Source organism: Tasmannia lanceolata, unplaced genomic scaffold, assembly GCF_043159265.1.
Source record: "Tasmannia lanceolata isolate RefF3 unplaced genomic scaffold, GAP_Taslan_0.1 ptg000012l, whole genome shotgun sequence".
Lineage (NCBI taxonomy): Eukaryota > Viridiplantae > Streptophyta > Magnoliopsida > Canellales > Winteraceae > Tasmannia > Tasmannia lanceolata.
Window position 1 is genome coordinate 22,013,599 of NW_027518689.1, and position 19,549 is coordinate 22,033,147.

The following is a 19,549-nucleotide window of genomic DNA, read 5'->3' on the forward strand; positions in this document are numbered from 1 at the left end:
GGCACCACGCACCATTCTTCCAACTACCAGTGCAACTGCTTCATGTGTGTACACAAACTTATAATTTACCCATAACAATTGAACTTATGAGAGGGGTGAAGTCACCAAAATTCACAAAGGTGCAGTTCAGGTCAACTTTTGGCAAGCTAAATGCAACTGAACCCAAAATTTTGAGGTTGTGGACAGCTTAAACCAACCCAATCTGATAGTTGGCATTTCCTAAGAAACTGATCTTGAAGCAGGTTGCGTTCGGGTTGGTTTTGGCCAATATGCACCACCAGACATTCATTTTCAAGACACCCAACAAATTTTGTGATATTCTTATTCAACCATTCAAACCAAATTTTTAACAATCAGTTTTAACTTTCTGCCATATACTGTTGTGTAGAAACTGAAGGAAAACAAAGACCATATAATATAGTAACATAAGGATTAAAGGGGATGAAACCTCTCGAATTGCAGAACCAACTGTCTCAATCACTTCTCTATGCAAATGAAGAATGTTGAAAATGGAATTGAACTTAGTTCCACTGCATTGCTAATCTACACGGTCAAACTTCCTGCCAACTACTAGTCACACAGACCTACAACACGATTTGTTCAGCTAGAGGTGAAATGCACAACACCATTCAAAAGAAAAAAAAGAGGTGAAATGCACATTCATAATACTGAGCCACTCAATAACAAGATTAGATTGACTGGCTGAAAATCGACCGAGAAATAATCTCTCTCTCTCTCTCTCTCTCTCTCTCTCTCTCTCTCTCTCTCTCTCTCTCTCTCTCTCGTGTGTGGTGTGAGCACCCATGAAGCCATTATGTGAAATTTGAATTCTTACCTTGGAGATGTGTATTGATGGAAAGTTAAGTAGCACAACACATGCATTCGGCAGAGCAGAAACATCTAAACATGAAGAGCTTTCACTCGAGCAGTAAGATCTCTAACTTGGTTCCTCAGACGGTCAGGGTTGCAAAAGAAATCAACAAAGACCTGTCTCTCTCGCCCCACCTCATGTGGATGGTGTTTAACAATCTAAAAGAAACATGTAATGCAATATTAGAACCTATTTTCCTAACGTCACAACAATGATTTACTAGAATTTTGCTAGAGTAGGGAAATGCATAAAGCAAAAATTAAAAGGCAAAGAAACTCATCATTAAGTTGGAAAAAAGTATATAACAAATGAACTGAAGCTATTTTACCTCAGCTTTTTCACGGTGCTCACGTGTTACTTCTTCAACTGCAGCACCAACTTGTGAATTAACCTTTTCCATTTCTGCAAGTTCCTTCATTAATGGCTGGTAAAAAATAAACCACACGGTCAATAACATTGAAATTGGAATGGACAACGCCCATAAAGCGGGCTTGTGGTAAGTATGTGATTAAGGAACGAGCTTTAGAATGGTAAGGCAAGATGAATGAACAACAAGTGAGGCATATAAACATGGGTTAGAAATTTATCTTGCAGTTAAAAAGTGGGCAATTGTAGCAAATTTATAGGTATATAAGCCAGCAGGTTCTCACTCGATCTGATGTTCATTGGCCGGTAAGTACCATTTTTCCTTAGTGCTAATGCAAAATAAGTGTAACGATACATCTAAAGAACCCAGCCTTAGTTTGTATTTTTATTTTTTTTTTACTATTGACAATTTCATTGATACTATGAAGATTACATTGGGGACCAGGAGTCCCTACTTGCATTACATAGAATCAATTAAGGGAGGCCAAGTAAAAACCAAAAGAAGTGATCTTCTGGGTCAACCGCTACAGTGAGGTCCACATTTCCATGCGCTGCCACCATGCCAAATAACTATTACACTTTCCTTTCGAATTCTCCATGCGCTGCCACCATGCCAAATAACTATTTCACTTTCCTTTCGAATTCTTCATCTACCACCGCATCCTAGAGTGCCTTCACCATTTCCCCTTCCTTTCCTTTACACTCCCCAATGTTCTCAATTGAATCGAATCCAACAAAAAGAGCCATATTTGTGGGCCCCATCAAGTCATCTGTGTGACCTGCCACGTCACAAAGACTTCTCCACCACTTTCTAACTGGCGAATTCGATTCTCAAAAATCCCGCTCAAAGCTTGAAGCTATTGTGCGCCCCTAACCGTGCACAATAGCCAACCAATCGAATCCGATCTTCGGCGGCCTCCACCTTGCGCCACTGCCCATCCCGGGGGATCCCCGTTAAACTACCAAGCCAAAAACCCTAGTCTAACCCTAGAGACCACCATTGTTCACCCTAACTTCTTCCTCTTCATCTCCACCAGATCTTAAAACCCTAACCCTACCCATCCTTCCACCTAACTCTAGAGACCAACATTATTCACCCTAACATTCTTCCTCTTCACTTCCACCAAATCCTAAAACCCTACCTTCCACCTAACCCTATTCTTACTTCCTCCCTGAACCACTACCTCTCCAGCCACCGCTCGTCACCACTCCAGCTAATTGCTAGCAACCCAAAACAACTATCCTAACCTAACACCCGGCCCTTATAGCCCCAACCTTGCACCTCGATCAAACCCATCTTTCACCTCCCAAACTACAGACAGCAACCCCAACAATATCTCCGGCTACCCATCGCCTCCGCCACTCAACACGGCCCCAGATCCGGCAACCCTTCACAAAGCCCTTTGCCGGTCATTCGCCGCACCATTTCCGACATCCTACGTGCCTTCTGTGTTTCACGAGGGAGATGAGGGTTTGGAATAACCGGCTGTCTCAGTACCGTCGTCCGCATCCTCCATCATACTTTTTCTCCACCACCACCACGATCACGTCCACATCCAACCTCTTCATTTTTTTCCCTCGAATCCGGCCACCCTTTTTCATACTCCTGCCATGTCCGCCACTTCCGACTCACCATCCCACTTTCTCCATCCACCCTACCCAGTTCCGATCCTTTCCCCATTAAATCCGGCCCAATCCGGCCCAGATCCGGCCATTCCGCACCTCCAGCCACCATTGTTGCATCCCCTGCGAGATCTGCCCAGCTCCGGGCATCATCCGGCCACCAACACCTCCCTTGCCCATCAAGGGAGAGATCAGAAAATAGAAGAGAAAGATCTAACAAAAATAGAGACCAAAGAGATAGAAAGAGGGGAACAGAAAAAGCAGAAAGAGAGAGATCAGGGAGAGATCGGAAAAATAAAAGAAAACGAGATAAGGGGGGGAGAGAGAGAGAGAGAGAGAGAGAGAGATGAAATTGCCTCCCTCCCTAGCCTTAGTTTGTATTGGACCACACAAATTCTTAATGAACGAGAAATAATTGACTCACAAATGCACAAGTATGCAAGACTGGGACATCAGGGTGACATCAGAACACCTTACATTAAAAAAGAGGATTGATGTTCTCATCAATCCCATTGGAAGAGGAAATTTCACCAGATGAAGTAGGCAAATGTCTGAGGTTTTTAATCCCCTTAATTTCATGCCTAGGAAATCATTTCAGTGTATTGTAAAATTTCTCACCAAGGATATGATGCAAATCTGAATACTAAAAGTCTCATCTTAATCCCATAAATCAACTAAATTCAGTTTCAAGAAGCATATTTTCCCCTCACCTGATAATTCGGCCCTACTACCATAATTAGCCATGCCTTGAAGTTATCTCGTGTAAAAGGACTTTTTGAAAAATCTATTGACTTAACATAGGTGATTTATAGAGCTGTCAAGCTAGATTTAGTTTAGTTTCTTGGAGTATGTTGCAAACATGAGAGCAAGTCTAAAAAGGTTTGTCTACCTGAAATCTGAATACCATTCATTTGGTTTTTTGTTTTTCTCTACAAAATGTTAAACTATCTAGAATATCTATTCTGAAACTGGTTACTAGCATGCTCATAGTAAAAATCAATCAGATATAGGAAGATGTCCATAACATAAATGAGTCCGATTGAAAAATAAAAATATAAACAATCCAAGCATGAAGGAAAAATAGTCAAAACATAGTGGCGAAGTGAGTACCCAAGGTGTCAATATTGGTTGCGCAGTTGTTGATGATGCAAACAGCAATTGCTGCAAACTTTGAATATGAGTGCACCTAATGCACAATCAAATAAAAAACACATAACATGTTCATGATGACCTGTGAATTTGGTAAGAACCATCAACCATAAAATAAAAAAAATTCAAACGATTGAATTTTAAAGAGGTAAAGGAACATAGATATGATAAGATAAGCTAACATTATGTAAGGTGGCAAAGCGAGGATGCAACCAAAAGAGTGGAAAGATTAGTAATCAGATCTTACTAATTAAGGCCCAAATACTACGGACAAGGATTTGTTGTCAGCAAAAAAATTGCATGAAAATCAAAACATACAATTGTACCAAAAATCATAAAATTCATTCAGAAATGTAGGACTCTAGAACTTTATAGTTTATACAACAACAAAAGTTTTTCTGTTTTTTCTTGCTTTTTATTTTTAAGATTCATAGCTATTTCTGACCATTCGATACTCTTTGCAAGGTTAACTGTTAAATTCCTCCAATTTTTATTCTCAGTTGCAACTTGAAGTCTATTCTAATTATAAAACCCAATGCATGCAGAGAAACTTCATAAGCAACTTCAAATGTTAATGGGACTAAGGGATTTTAACTTGTATAAAACACTCTGAATAGTCAGTAAATCAACCATGATATTTCCTTCACGATGAATATGGGTGAAGGAAGCCTCAGAAAGGGTGGCCAAACACCTCTTGATATCACAGAAGAGACCTCTAAACCTCCAACAAGGGGAACTCTCATCCCTTGGGCCACGACATAGTAACACTAGAACCTCCCTCGATCCAAACTTTAGATCTGTTGAACTCAGACAGCCTTTACTTTTGCATCAATCGTTTGGCTATCAACGCACCGACCTCTGTAGGCTAATAATATTCAACATTGTTCACACAAGTGACTTTGCTACTCCCATCAAAATTTAGTTTGAACCACCAACTCATTACGGTAAACCAGATACAAGGGGGCCTTTGGGAGATAGATTTACCAACATAACTTTCCAGTCGAAATTCTTAAAATTCCAGAAATTTCAACCAGAACAAGGTGTATTGAAAATTCCATTACGAACACCCAATTATGTCCTGAACTATCCAAAAAACAGTGTAACCTACAATAATGAATTTTTGCTCTTCGATATTTTGACCAAATTTATTAGATTTTTTATGGGAAATGAGGGGTCATTAAGGTATTTCACACCTTCCAATCTAATGGGAGGATTAAAATTCATCAAATATCCCACTTTTGATCGCATTAATGGTTTCTTTTGTTTCCCAAAATCCTAAACTAAGGTTGAAGGCAAACTTTTTGGTCAGTTTTGTGTGCTTACTCTCAGTTTTCTTCTACCACACGATTCAAAGAAGCATCATTTCCGAAATGAAACACCAGAAAGGGCAGAACATTGGAGTGTGCCAATACAACAGAAAAATGATACCACCTCCCAAAACAAATTAACTTACTAGGCAAACCTTTTTTTAATAGTACTCATGCAAAACTAATTTGACATGTGAAACAAATACTCTTTCAATAGCTACATAGAGAAAGCGAAGCACTGATTCTAGGCGTTTGAATGGAAACTAATATCCACCAAACTAGAAAGTTTAACATGCTTGTTTCAGTGCACAATCATCAAATAAACTCCATTGGCTAAAATCAGGTAGAACAGTTGCATTGGCTATTTGGTATTCCAGTGTAATTAGACGATGACAAAATAGGTGTAGACTTAAGATTATATCATGAATCATAGGCAGGCTCAGAAGAAGGGATGAAATCAACAAGAAACCCACAAAAAATTTCTACAAACTATATCAAGTAAAATAAAAGAACTGAGTTTTTTTATTATCTTACAAGAGCAAAAAAGAAGGAATAATGATGAATCCACATCAAACCAGAAGGAACACATTTTAGGAATAGCCAATCATCCAATAGAAACCAATTGTAAATGCCTACTCAAAAAAAAAAAAAAACCACACCCCAAATCCCCCAAATAATTATAAAAATCTTCTTGAGAAAGATCCATAGCTCCACTGGAAACCCTGGATCCTAAGGAGGAATATATAAAAATAGCAGTCGAATAAAGGATTTTACTCAGTAATGCAGCTTATAAATTTCTCAATATCTCAAGAACGAGTGTGGGAGAGAGAGAGCCCGTCAAATTTTCATTGTAGAACGGAGAAAAATCTACAGGAAGTCATAGAATGAGAGTCAAGGAACGCTGGTATGGCGATAGAAGCAAAAAAAAAATGAAAGAGTGATCTTGTGAGAAAGCTGACTAAACGAAAGAGTTCTAACTCCTGACAAGAGGTTTGAGATTGCAATTAGGAAGCAATTTAGTATACTTAGTTGCGAGCCATGTTTTAAAAATAAAAAATAACTGTGTTGGCATACCTCTAATGTCGATGTTGTCCCATATCAAGTGATATATGGGCAATGATTTAAAATACATATCAAACAACACATCACGATATTTAAGGGTCGAATAAAATATGGTATTTTAAAGTTCTGATATTTTAAAAATATTTTAGTGGGATTGTATCTAAGCACTAAATTCTAGTTTTTAAATTGTAATCCAAGAGCAGTTTGGCGGGTTAAACATGCTTAGAAGATGAAACTTTAGAAGAGAATGGTAACCACGGCTGATTATGAAGGGAGATCCACATGCTAACTAGATAAACACTATAGGTTCATCAAAAATCTGAGTAAAGATGAATATTGAGGTCATCTTTGTAACATATGGAATGTAAGGATCACTCACAACTCATTAATACATCTGTTCCTGTCCTCTGGAAGGGAATTTTCAAGGTCAGACTGAAGAGACAGCAAGTCAGAATGTAGGGTTGAGATCTGTTGGACAATTCCAGGTGCGGAGACATACATGGGTAACCCACCTTGAGCATCTATAATAAGAACATAAAAATGTGTAAGCCATGAACAAACCATCTGGATGCCTTTGAGTGATGAAACAAGTGGATTTTTTTAAACGGTAACAAGTGGATATTCTGTATCATTCAAAAAAAAAACAAGTTGATATTCTGAGTTTACTAGAATAAATGCTTAAAAGATCTCTAACGCCATGCAGGAAAGTATCCCGATCGTCAACTGCTCCTTGTTCATGTACTTCAGATGCAGCTTGAATAAGTAATATGCAACGACCCTGTGACGATAAAAACAGGTTAACACTCTAGTTAGAACCAAGATCGACAAACAATTAAAAGTAAATCAAAGAATTTTTTAAGAACGCCCATGAATTGACTACCATAAGGATATGTTCTCAAGACAATGATCAGTATTCCAGGACATGACGAGTATGCCCAAAATGTAAAGGGCAAGTTTAAGTTATAAATATAATGAAATTGGAAAGAAAGAATGACAAGTCACACATTTTCTGTCAGGAAAATGACCATCACTAGGAAAATGGCAAAAGACAATTTTTTATTATGGTGGTCTTGTTTCTCTGATACTATTCGGACGATTAAACAATGATCTATGCATCTTATGATTGACATATCATGGCATGAAACATAACCAATCAGTTCATACCACACGACTGTTGGTTGCGGACAGGTAGCCTTGCAACTCTGACTCAATAACTTTGAGAAGCGAATATGCTCCAAGCATGGTCTTTCGCTCCAGTTGACAAGCTAATTTCAAAAATTGGTGCCTTGAAAGCTGATTAATTAGATGGTTTACAAACTGCAAAAGAAATGAGACTATAGTAAGTTGATTCAGTAAAAGCTGTAATAAACAAATCCCAGCAGAAATCAAATAGAAGAAAATGATAAAGACTGCTTCTACAAGTAAAATTTAAGTCTGAAGGATTCCATGAAGAGTACATTAGCAATAATCTACATAATTCCAATTTTCCAGCGCTAGAATTCCATACACACAAAACCCTAATGAAAGACCTCTAATCTAAGACTTTACAAACTTTTTCAAACAACTCTGATGGGGAACCATCCACAAAAAAAAAAAAGGCGCGAAAGAGAAGAACAGTTGATTCAAAGTGCCGCTTTTTATTTTTATTTTATCGTGTGTATTTTTATTAAGTATTTATAAGCTTGTATTAATATGTTGTAACAATTAGAGGGTGGCATGTGTCGTTTACATTAAAGAAGAGCACCTAGGTAGTTATACCGATCTATCCTCTGATCTTGTCATGTGTCACCCAAGTGGTATACCCATCAGTCCTCTTCTTTTGCCATGTGTCACCCAAGTAGTTACAGTCATCTCTCCTCTTCTCTGATCATGTGTCACCTAGATTGTTATACCCATTTCTCCTCTTCTCTTGCCATCTGTCACCTACGTAGCTATTTCCTGTCCTCTTGCCATGTGTCATCTAGCTATACTAATAAAAAGTCTGATGATATAAATTTATGGAACTTTTGTAAATTTATGTAGTAAATAAAAAGTGATTTAGTCAAAAGTTTTTAAGAGATTAAATCATAAAGCTTAAATAATCTTCATTGTGCATAGTTTAGTTGCAATGCAAACAGTAAGGAGCAACCAAAACCACCAAATAGAGTTAATACTTTGCTAGCCTTAAAAAAATTTGTGCTTTGTTCTTTTAATTCTTAATCAAAACACTAGACTAGAGATAAAGTGGCTATGATTTTCTTTTCTTAATTCATGATGAATACTGCAATACTACAAGAAATGGAAATTTGGGTGAGTACAAAATAAACAATAATGGAAAAGAGTGAAGAAATTCCTACACATAAACACTGATGACAATCAATTATTGAAGAACCCCTATTATATAAAACCAATAGGAAAAAAAAAAAACAAGTTCAATAGAAAGATTGATATTCCACTCGTATAACTATGGCAAATCATTTACCATAAAAATTTAAATCATTGGAACATATAATATATCATGAATACTCATTACAGTTCAATTCAAAAAAAAAAAAAAAAAAGAATACTCATTACAGTTAGACAACATTTGTGAGCTTCTTGAATTATACTCAATGCATCAAATCCTATAAACTCGAAAAATGAATGAAGAATACCGTTTTCTGTTGACCAATATAGTATTCTTGGCGCATAACCTTTAAATCATAATCACCTACGGGTTAAAAATGAAAGCATATAAAATCAATATTAAGATTAAAGTTAGACTTTCATCCTTTCAACAACTAGGAAAGACTATAATCTACAGTACCTTGCAATATATATGTATCTTGGAGTTGGGCAAGTTGCCAACACAAATGTGGAATAGTCTGGAAAAAAAAAATCAATGAGACAAGGTAAGGAAAAAAGAAAATTTTCAATACAATTGTGCCCAGCAGCAAAATCAGATTTATCATTAGGTTTCAAATGTCGGTTTTGGCACGGACTTCGATCCCCACGAAAGTGAAAGTACTTTGTGGAAATCTATGTAAGTCTATGAAAATCTTCTAAAATCATGAAAATTTATGGACGTCCATAGAAACAATAAAAAAATTAAGATTAAACGTCAAGAAATTCTAGAATAACAACAAATACAACCTGAAGATCATCACATAAGCAAGACAACCACCCAAAATGGTCCAAAAAGATCAAACACATAATCGCATGCGTAAAGAAAGGTTCATTCTAAACATAGATATTTAACAAGTTTTGAAAGTTAATGAATGTGCCATATGTTTACCTTTCAACTTGCTCATCTTGTGTACTTTTCAACCTTTTCAACTTGCTCATCTTGTTAATGGAATAACAATAATATTTCCTAGATATATGAGGTTTTTTTTAAGCGAGTATACCTCAAGGATTCAAACTTCAGACTATGGTCCATACTTCAAGTTCAGTCCATAGGGAAATTGACACATGTTGGCCAAAATCGACACATGGTATTGGAAGTTTAAAACCATGTCATCAACGAATAGACAAATAGCTATGCATCAAGGATATTGATCAGCAGCTATGACTTGTAGAGGATCAGAAAAAACTCATTATGGATTTTTTATTTTTTTTTCAACTTGCTCATCTTGTTAATGGAATAACATTAATATTTCCTAGGTATATGAGGTTTTTTGTTAAGCATGTATACCGCAAGGATTCAAACTTCGGAATATGGTACAGAGTTCAAGTCTGATCACTAACGAAATCAACACATGGTAGTGGAAGTTTAAAACCATGTCCTCAACTAATCAACAAATAGCTATGCCTCAAGGATATTCATCAGCAACTACGACTTATAGAGGAGCAACAAAAATGCATTATGGACCAGCACCTACTACTTGAAGCAGTATTCACACCCTACATCCTAAAGGTTGTTCTTGTACTTAGATGTCAACTTTAGTACAGTCCAATCCCACTGCACATGCATCTCTTGCACAGGTCAATGCCATTTTTTTGGTATTCAGCAATCGCTCACCAATGGACTACTTTGTGCAATGACAACTACAACATACATCGGTTACCCATCAAATGAGTGACCAAATGAGCTATCATTTCTTACTATTTTTCAAGTGATCCTGCCTCAATTGTCGATATAGCTGTATAGTTTGTACTTTCTTGTTCCATACAATGGAACTTGTCATTTTTTTTTTTTTGAATGGTAATGGAACTTGTCATTTTTGCTCTGATTTTTTTTAAATAGATAAATAAGCTTTATTAAGATTATATATATATATATATATATATATATATATATATATATATATTCTCAAAAAGCTTCATGCCATAGTAGGCAACTTTGGCTTCAGCATCAATAGCTTGAGATTCTCCAATAAAACCTGTATAAGCCAATATCAAAATGCCATCTAAGCAACTCTCCCGAAACTCGAGCCCACTTGACCTTACTCCACCCATCATGAATAACTTTGTTGCCACTCTCAAAGAGCTTCAACCACCCCTATAGGGTGCATCAACGAGATATCAAAGTTTTAAATTTTAGTTTGGGTTTCGGTTGGCACGGAAACGGAAACATTTAGGTGGAAATCTTGTAAAATCATATCCAAATGATGAAATTTTTAGATCTTTTAAAAAAACATATGCAAATGATGAAATTTTAAGATGAAACTTGGGAAATGCTAGAATAAGCACAGATACATACTTAGAAACCATGACATAAGCAACAAAACCATCCATAATGGCTTAAACACGTCCAACACCTACTGACATGCATTGTTGTGCATGTCTAGAACAATAAAGTCAATAAGAAGTACAATGTAATGAAGTATAAGAAAACAATGCCCAGTCTCCCCTATTAGGATCCCAACTCTATGACAATTCCACATAGACTTAAGAGGTATTATTGTCCCACGCCGATATGACATCCCAAGCATAAGATACGGTTACTTTGTTGTGCAGTACAATAATGTTGCCTGCCAAATATGATTCTCTACATTAATTAAATGCAAATGATAGCATCTTTCCATTTTTTGCCACTCTGACCATTTTGGTCAAATTTTGGGAATTTCGATCGAATTTCAGGTATTTCAATCAAAATTGCGGGAAAATAATGACGTGAAAGGAAATCATGTAGATTTTGTTCCGGTAGGGATGGAAATGGAAACATTTTGGTTGTTTCAGGCAAATTTTGGGGAAATTTAAAAACCATGCCAGATATCAGGCTTTCCATGTCTCTAAATGTTAAATCCGGCCAACACTCATCCAATCCAAAATTAGAATATCAATGTGAAATTCCATATTAAGAGTCCTTTTGGACATTTCAACAATTTTAGTACTAATTCAGTCCATTAGAATTTATCGGTTCTAGAAACTACGTTGGAATTTTGTTTCCATTTCTCACTTTTAGGATTTGTATCTATTTGTTCACAAATTTGCAATATTTCTCTTTGGGGTGTCATGTTATTCCTAGTATACGAAGAAATTAATATTTGTCTTCAATCCATTGAGCAATATCATCATTACTTTGTTTTTACTCCCTCTGCAATCTTCATGAAGGATCTGCGCACAGGGATAATACTTTTCGAAGGACTTCTGCATAAAAACCTGTATATGATCTCCAATCTAGAAGTTCGAGCACTTCACTGCCACTTTGTTTTTCGCTCCGGTTTCCATGTGGCATCATGGATTAAATCTTACTAATTTCAGTGTGGTTCATAGCCCCATGTTGAGTTAGTATGTATCTGATTCAGAGCAGGCTCAGTGGACAATGGCGATGGAATAGCTCTAGGATGCTTTGGGCAGCTAACAAAAATCCCAATTGATCCTTCAGAAATGCCAATTCATCATTTGCAGAGGTACAAGGCAGAGAGACATGTTGTGACGCTTGAAGCATCTCCAACACTATATATGTTTTAGCAGTAGTACCATCCCAATCCACAAGGTCAAGACAGGTGATCATATACCTTGATGAATCATTTGATGAATTGCTCTTCCATTTTCAACAAGTTATTATATGTAGATAAATGGCAGAACTCATAAATGAACTCCTCTAACAATCAATCTTTCCTTCGAATTGTGGTATTTGGGGTACAATTTATGAGAATATTGAGTTGGAAGGAATAGTTCCTCATTCTCTCTTCTCCATCTTCCTAAAAGAAGTAATTTTGTCTTTAGTCGTTGCATGCAAAACATCTTGAAATTGTTCCCACCAAACAGCTAACTAGCACATCAATATTTGAGTCACTTGTTTGACTTTATTTCATTCGGGAACCTTCAAGTATTCGAAGAATTTCCCTACTACGGCAGTCACAAAATTGCTCTGGATTATGCTGTCCATCAAACTTTAGCAATTCAACTGTCTTTGAAGTCATTTCTCTCTGGTCAGTACAGTCGCCATACCTCCTTGATTGTCACCTTCAAAATTATGATAATCTCCATTCTTGCCTTCTCGCGGATTTGGGGATTTTTTTTTACCTGGAATTTATCTAGGAACCCAGTCCGGCACCTTAAATTTTATTGATTGATAAAAGAGTACAAAGAGGGAGACATACCACCTTACCTCCATATCCAAAAAACTAATACAAAAAAACTACATGCTACAAACACTTGGAATGCCGAAGGAGTCACAAAAGTACATGAGGGGGGCATACCACCTTACCAAGGGGATTTGGGGTTATTGATAACCAGCTGGAATCCCTTCCACTCCAAGCTCAATACATGTACCATGAAGATTTGTAGGATTGTGAAGAGCTTCTACATGCCAACTGACTTCATTGAGTTTTAGAAGTCCCACACGAAGCAAGGTTACTAGCAAGAGGTTCACTAGCCAGTGTAGAGACACCTCATATGTTGCATCTCCTTGATGTGTTGCTATGCTAGGAATCATCATAAATAGCTCACTCATTTGGATTGAAGACATTACGTCTAGGAGCAGTCATAGTTTTATATTTTCATCAAAACAGACACAAAATGATTGAAATGTTTATGTTTCCATTCCCACCCGAAAACATATCAAAACAAAAACGCATAGCGAAACCAAAACCGTGAGTGTGCTATATTATACCATTGTGTGTTACATAATTATATATATATGAATTGCATGTGAAATGTGGTGTATGCATTCAACTCAACTCAACTAGTTGGGGTCGGTTAATGAATGCTTTAGTGTAATTTCATCATTTGCATATGTTTCCATACGTTTCCGTAATTTTACATGATATTCACCTAATTTTCCGTATGAAACTGACAAGTTTCTATTTCCACCATGACTGAAATGCATCCGAAACCAAAACTTGAAACCTTGGGAGCAGTTATGCTTTGACTTAGTAGAGTTACAGTCTGTTTTTTGTGTTTTAAACCAAAACTTGAAACCTTGGGAGCAGGTATGCTTTGACTTAGTAGAGTTAAAGTCTGTTTTTTGTGTTTTTAAGACTTGAGCTTTCAAGATTATTGATCAACTTCGATGATTAGAAGCTTTATTTGTTGATTTCTATTTATCATCATGCTATTTTCATTTGATTAGATTCAGTTTTCTAAGCATTCACAGGTCAGTAAATGTAAATCAAAGCTAAGAACAGGAAAGCAATTTACAGCGTAGCAAGTTTTCTTTGGTGTTAAATTGGGTAAGAAGCATAGTCCAAACTCATAGGCAAAAGAATAACATAATTAGTCTATGAAAGTAAAAGTATCATAGATAAATATAGTGAATAGCATTTTTAAGGAAAAAACTCAGATAACAACTTCTGCTTTTTTCAGTATAGATTTGAAAGTTGTATCATAGACAAATATAGTAAATAGCAGTTACAAGGCAAACCTCAGACAACAACTTCTGTTCTTTTCTGTAAAGATTTGAAATTTCTCCCCCCAATTCAGAATGTTTTCGCCTGCATGGTGAGAATTAAAGCATTACATGATGTCAGCTATATAAAATATGATATTTTATGCTCATAGGAACATGATGCCAAAGATGTTATATTTCTCTATACCATGACCACATACTCATCTTTGTAAGCAGCGTGTTGATAGTTTATTTTACTATCTAATATGAGCATGCGATGATACTGTATATGCATTGGGTAAAGTAAGTTGTATTAAATGGAATCCTTATTGTTATCCTATTTCTAGTGTCTAGAAAAGCAAGGGATAATATAAAAGGAAAAGGGTAAACTTGATAGAATAAAAATACCACCTACAGAGTTGCTATCCCCTGGAAATTATGGAGAACCAAAAATTGCTGAGGTGAGGTGAGTTTATTCACTAGTTGACTGTCTTTACGGAGAACTCAGTGAAAAAGTCCCATCAACTATCTTAACTTTGACTCTATCTAAACATTTATACCTATATTTGTGGACACGGACATGAGTGTCATGTGTCGACACGGACACAAAGTGTTGGACACGGCAAATCCCCAAAATTTAGAAACGGTGACACGGCTAAAAAGCCTAAAATAGAAAGTAAATATAATCTTGATTTGTGTATATAGATTTGTGTGCTGAGTTTCAACACAGATATGGGATAGACAAGGCTGACACCTAAAAATCTAGAAATAGTGGCACGCCCATACACTTCATATAAAGTTCCCGACACTTCTAGCAGACATTTAAAAGTGTCGAAAAGTGTGTTGACACGTGTGGACACGGGTGTCGTGTCGGACACGACACGGCACGTGTCAACAATAAATTCAAAGTGTCGGCCAAATCATAGATTTATACAAAGAAAATAAAGATAAAATGCCGGCCATGTGATTAGAGACCCAGGAATCGATGATCCAAGAAGCGCCATAGGGACCTTAAGATGCAAGATAGACTGATGTTGAAGTACCAGTATGAGCAAATGTGGAAAAAATGTGGTTGATGGCCTGTCATGCTGAGCCAATACAAGCTTTAGAGTTTCCAGTTATTCTTTGCAGATCGTAATCATTTCCTGATAGGGTGTCAAGGCATGATGGGATAATTCCTGGGCTGCATGAGTAGAGGATTACCATGCAGGACAAGTGCTAGATGCAGCAAGTCAGAAAATTTTATTCTATAGAACCCAATATGCCTCCTTAGTATGACAGGAATGCCCACAGTGGTCACACCTTAGTTTATCCTTCTCATCACAGGCTTTACCAAACCACTTCCAACCTCCTCTATTACCTTTTGTGAGGTTGTTGTGAGTATTGAGTGATCTTCTCTGGGCCTAGGCAACATGGAACTCTGCCTACTCTCCTCACTCTGAAATCTGAATATAAGGGTATAATTGTCTTGGGGAGGGTAGGAAAAGGATCAGGCCCAAAGAACTGTCTTAGGTTGCCCCTAATCAAAATTGAGTCCTTCCAAGAACTCAAATATCCACATTTGTTTTATATGCAGTTGCATCAGTAGAACAAACAGGAGTGTATTATTGATGACGGTTGTACTCCACACTTTCTCCTCAAGGAAGCATAGTAAGCATCTAGAGGCATCTCCCTCTATTGCATATGAGAGATCTCCTTTAATAACTGGTGCAACTTTGAAAATTTTTGAAAAATTCCCCACGGAGGAGTACCTTTGTGCAAGTCTCAAATCTCTTTTGTTCTTAGGAACACAAAACCCTTACTGATTATCAGTTGCATAAAGGGTAACAATCAAGACATTACGATCAAATTTTCTGCTTCCCAATAGTCATAATTGGGATCCAACTTATTTGGTTGAAGAATAAAATCATTTATATTTCTTTGTTTTCCTATTCCACCAATGAACGGGCAGACTATGTACATTCCAAATAGATGCTTCCATTTAACTTGACTTTGTAATCTGCAGTCCCAGTTTGTTATCTCCATGACTACTCATATAAAATACACTACTCACCACAACGAAGACCGCAGGAGATTCTCCAACACTTACGTTACTATCAAATATATTTCTAATTTACTGGATCCCAAAACAAAATGATGCTCTAATCATATAGAAAAATCTACATCACAAGAAAAACGAGAGAACCCATAGCACCACAAATCCGCTTTAAATTGAACAATAGACTTGTCTAGATGTGTTGTATATTTAATCTTCTCCAAATGAAATCGCATTTATTGAAATATAAAACAATCAGCAAACCAGCCTACGTGTAAAACCTTATAGATCAGTACATAGGGTTAGATCTACCCATACCAGTAGATCTAACCATACATGTGGTTGTACAAATAGATCTACATTTGTGAGAAGACTTCTCGTTAGTTTTGCTCCAATCCAAAGATGGTGGATGAGGAACAATCACAAACTTTTGGGAATCGTTGATTGCTTGCTCTAATACTATGTAGAAATTAGGGTTTAATGGAGAAGTGAGAAAAGAAGAGAAGATGTGCCCTTCTTAAGAGGATTAGGGTTTAATGTGGCCAGTCCCATAAGTAACTTAAGAGGATAGGCCACATCTACATGTGAAATCAAATAACTAATTAAAAAATAATAAAGCTAACTAATGAAGCCTATGATAGGGCCTATGAGAATAGACATGTGGCACCCATATTCCATTTGCTTCGCTTATCCAACCTTCAGGGTATTTAGACTTGAACATTTCAGCTGAACATCCCTCTGAAACTTATTAAGATTTAAGAGTGACAAGGACAAAGGGAGGAAGTTATTCTTATTCCATTTCATTGGTGTAATATAAGCTATAATTTTCAACAGGGTTCGCATACAATATTCCCTCACATCCCAACTCTTCGACAATAGCACTTGAGAATTAGTCGATAAAGCATATTTGTCTTCAAATTACACTTCAATCACATTAAACAACACCTCAAATTGTATCCTTCCACATTTGAGGGGAAACATAGAAATTTAAATTACAAGTAAAAAATACCAACTAAACTTTGTAAAGAGCACAAAAACAGGGTTCACATACAATATTCACTTACATCCCAACTCTCCGACAATAGCACTTGAGAATTAGTCGATAAAGCATAATTTTGATCGAATTGCACTTCAATCACTTTAAACAACACCTCAAATTGTATCCCTCCACATTTGGAGTGTTATGCTGAAGCTACCGATGATACACTTTTAGGTGTTCGACATATCACAAGTAAATACAACAAATGCCTTCATATCTCTCTCTTTTAATGTCAAGCAATAGAGGTCAATTTCTGGGTGGTATCCAATTTCCACATTAAAACCCCAAAAATACGTCAAATGGACCCAAAATTAACTAAATTTCATTACACGCCATTCCACAGAATAATTGCAACTCATACCAACTTGGTGACTTCAGAGTTCTGGCCCAATGGCATCAACGAGACTACTACGAGGATGAAGCCGCCAAAAAAAAGTACGTTGAACAGTGTTTGGAGATTTGTAAACACTAGATGATCACACTCTAAATTACGACTCCAGATTTACAGTGCTGGTTTTATGAAAGAGAGATGGGAAGAAACACAACTTTGAGCTTCAATGTACCCAACTTGGGTTCCCTTCATTTTGTGAGAAAGCTGCATTTTTTTTTTTTGGAATGGTAGATAGACGCAGATTATAAGTTAAGTTGTTACATTACGACTCCATTTCTACTCAACTCAACTCAACTCAACTCTAATCCTGGCTCTAGTTGGGGTTCTTCTACGTGGATCATTTTTTTTCCATTCTATCCTATCCAAGGTCATGTTCTCTGTTATGTTCCTAGCTCTCAAGTCTTTCCTCACTATTTCTACCCAAGTGGTTTTCGGTCTGCCCCTACCTTTTTTTACTCCATCAATTCGGCACGAGTCTACTCTTCTCACCGGAGCATCCAAAGGCCTATGTTGGATATGTCCAAACCATCTTAAGCAGTGCTCTCTCATCTTCTCCTCAATTGGTGCCACGCCCACCTTTTTACGAATGTCTTCATTTTTAATTCTATCTAACCTTGTGTGGCCGCACATCCATATAAGCATTCGCATCTCCGCTACACTCATCTTATATGCTGCTTCTTGGTGGCCCAACATTCTGAGCCGTACAACATGGCTGGCCTCACAGCTGTCTTATAAAACTTTCCCTTCAACTTGGTAGGGATTTTGCGGTCGTACAGAACTCCTGAGGCAAGCTTCCACTTCAACCAGCCTGCTCTTATTCTATGGTTAACATCCTCTTCAATATCTCCTTCTGTTTCTACTACAATGTTATTTTTATGAAAGAGGATGGGAAGCAAACATTGAGCTTCTATATACCGAACTCGGGTTCCATTCATTCGGTTAGATAAGATGCATAAATAATTATGGAACTATCGTTTATAACAAATAAAGATAATGATATCCAATCCTAAGATTCAACAATTAAAATACCACTACAAATAAAAATTAAATAAAGCACGACATAAACAAGAACGTCATTCAATTCCATAGCTGCACGATATAGCATAAACACTTTAGTCTTTAGGTGATTCTCATGATATAGCAGACTGACGCAAGAAATTACCATTTTATGTGAAAAATTAACAATTCCCAAAGATCATAAACATGGACTTGGGAGGTGATCTTTAGTGATGCGGAATCAGGTGATCGAGGTTTAAAATTTCGGTTTTGGTATCGATTTCGACATAGTCGAAATCGAAATTTTGGCCGAAATACTGAAATTTCGGCCGAAATTTGTTTAAAGAGAAAAAAAAAATTCAGCAAAATCTGAAAATTTAACCAAAATTTCGGCAAAAAATGAAATTTCAAAAAAAATTTGAAAAATGCTGAATTTTAGGCTGAAATCTGGGTCGACACCGAAATGTGTACTTTCGGTTTCGGTGTCAGTCCTGGCCGAAATCGGCATTTCGGCCGAAATTTAAAACCATGGGTGTGATTTCACAGGTTTGGTCGCAGCAGATTAGTCTTGTAATATTTGTAATGTTTGGATGCTTGCTTAATCTGCTATATGATCACAAGTGCATCTACCTACGAGGCTACTAGGTAATGTGCTCTTTTAGAAGGAAAATATTTTGGTAATGACTCATCTATCTTAAAAGCTACTACAGCTTAGGTAACATAATATGTTTTCCAATGGACGTGTGTTTTGTCCTAATTATGTATAAAATCTTGACCTCATTCTCCTTTCTAATAAATTTGTTGCAGTCGGAGGAAAAATAAGTCACTTCCACAGATATCTTATCAATATTTCGTTCTAATTAAGACGGGTAAATGAGAATTGCTCAATCTATGAATATGTGCTTCAAACCCCAGACAGAATAAAAATATATGATTCCATGCTGGTAATATCAAATCTTTATCAAGCTACAAAAT

At 36.7% G+C, this 19,549-nt stretch overlaps 1 protein-coding gene across 2 annotated transcripts in view; it reads right to left on the reverse strand.

The window, feature by feature from the left end:
* Positions 1 to 288: 288 nt before the first annotated feature.
* The window catches only part of AUG3 (HAUS augmin-like complex subunit), a 66,229-nt gene continuing 46,968 nt past the window's right edge, over positions 289 to 19,549 (reverse strand). The window contains exons 10-19 of one of the 2 annotated variants that reach the window (XR_013254347.1): positions 14,150 to 14,219; positions 9,164 to 9,221; positions 9,012 to 9,067; positions 7,543 to 7,695; positions 7,045 to 7,156; positions 6,758 to 6,899; positions 3,971 to 4,046; positions 1,200 to 1,295; positions 836 to 1,029; positions 289 to 584 (exon numbers count right to left, since the gene is read on the reverse strand). Coding sequence is in view for 1 of the 2 variants with exons in the window: in XM_077391872.1 (XP_077247987.1) it covers positions 901 to 1,029; positions 1,200 to 1,295; positions 3,971 to 4,046; positions 6,758 to 6,899; positions 7,045 to 7,156; positions 7,543 to 7,695; positions 9,012 to 9,067; positions 9,164 to 9,221; positions 14,150 to 14,219 (892 nt within the window). In the remaining variant the exon portion in view is untranslated. Of the gene's footprint in view, positions 1,030 to 1,199; positions 1,296 to 3,970; positions 4,047 to 6,757; positions 6,900 to 7,044; positions 7,157 to 7,542; positions 7,696 to 9,011; positions 9,068 to 9,163; positions 9,222 to 14,149; positions 14,220 to 19,549 lie in introns of both variants that reach the window. The other variant, XM_077391872.1, reaches the window with a different exon arrangement.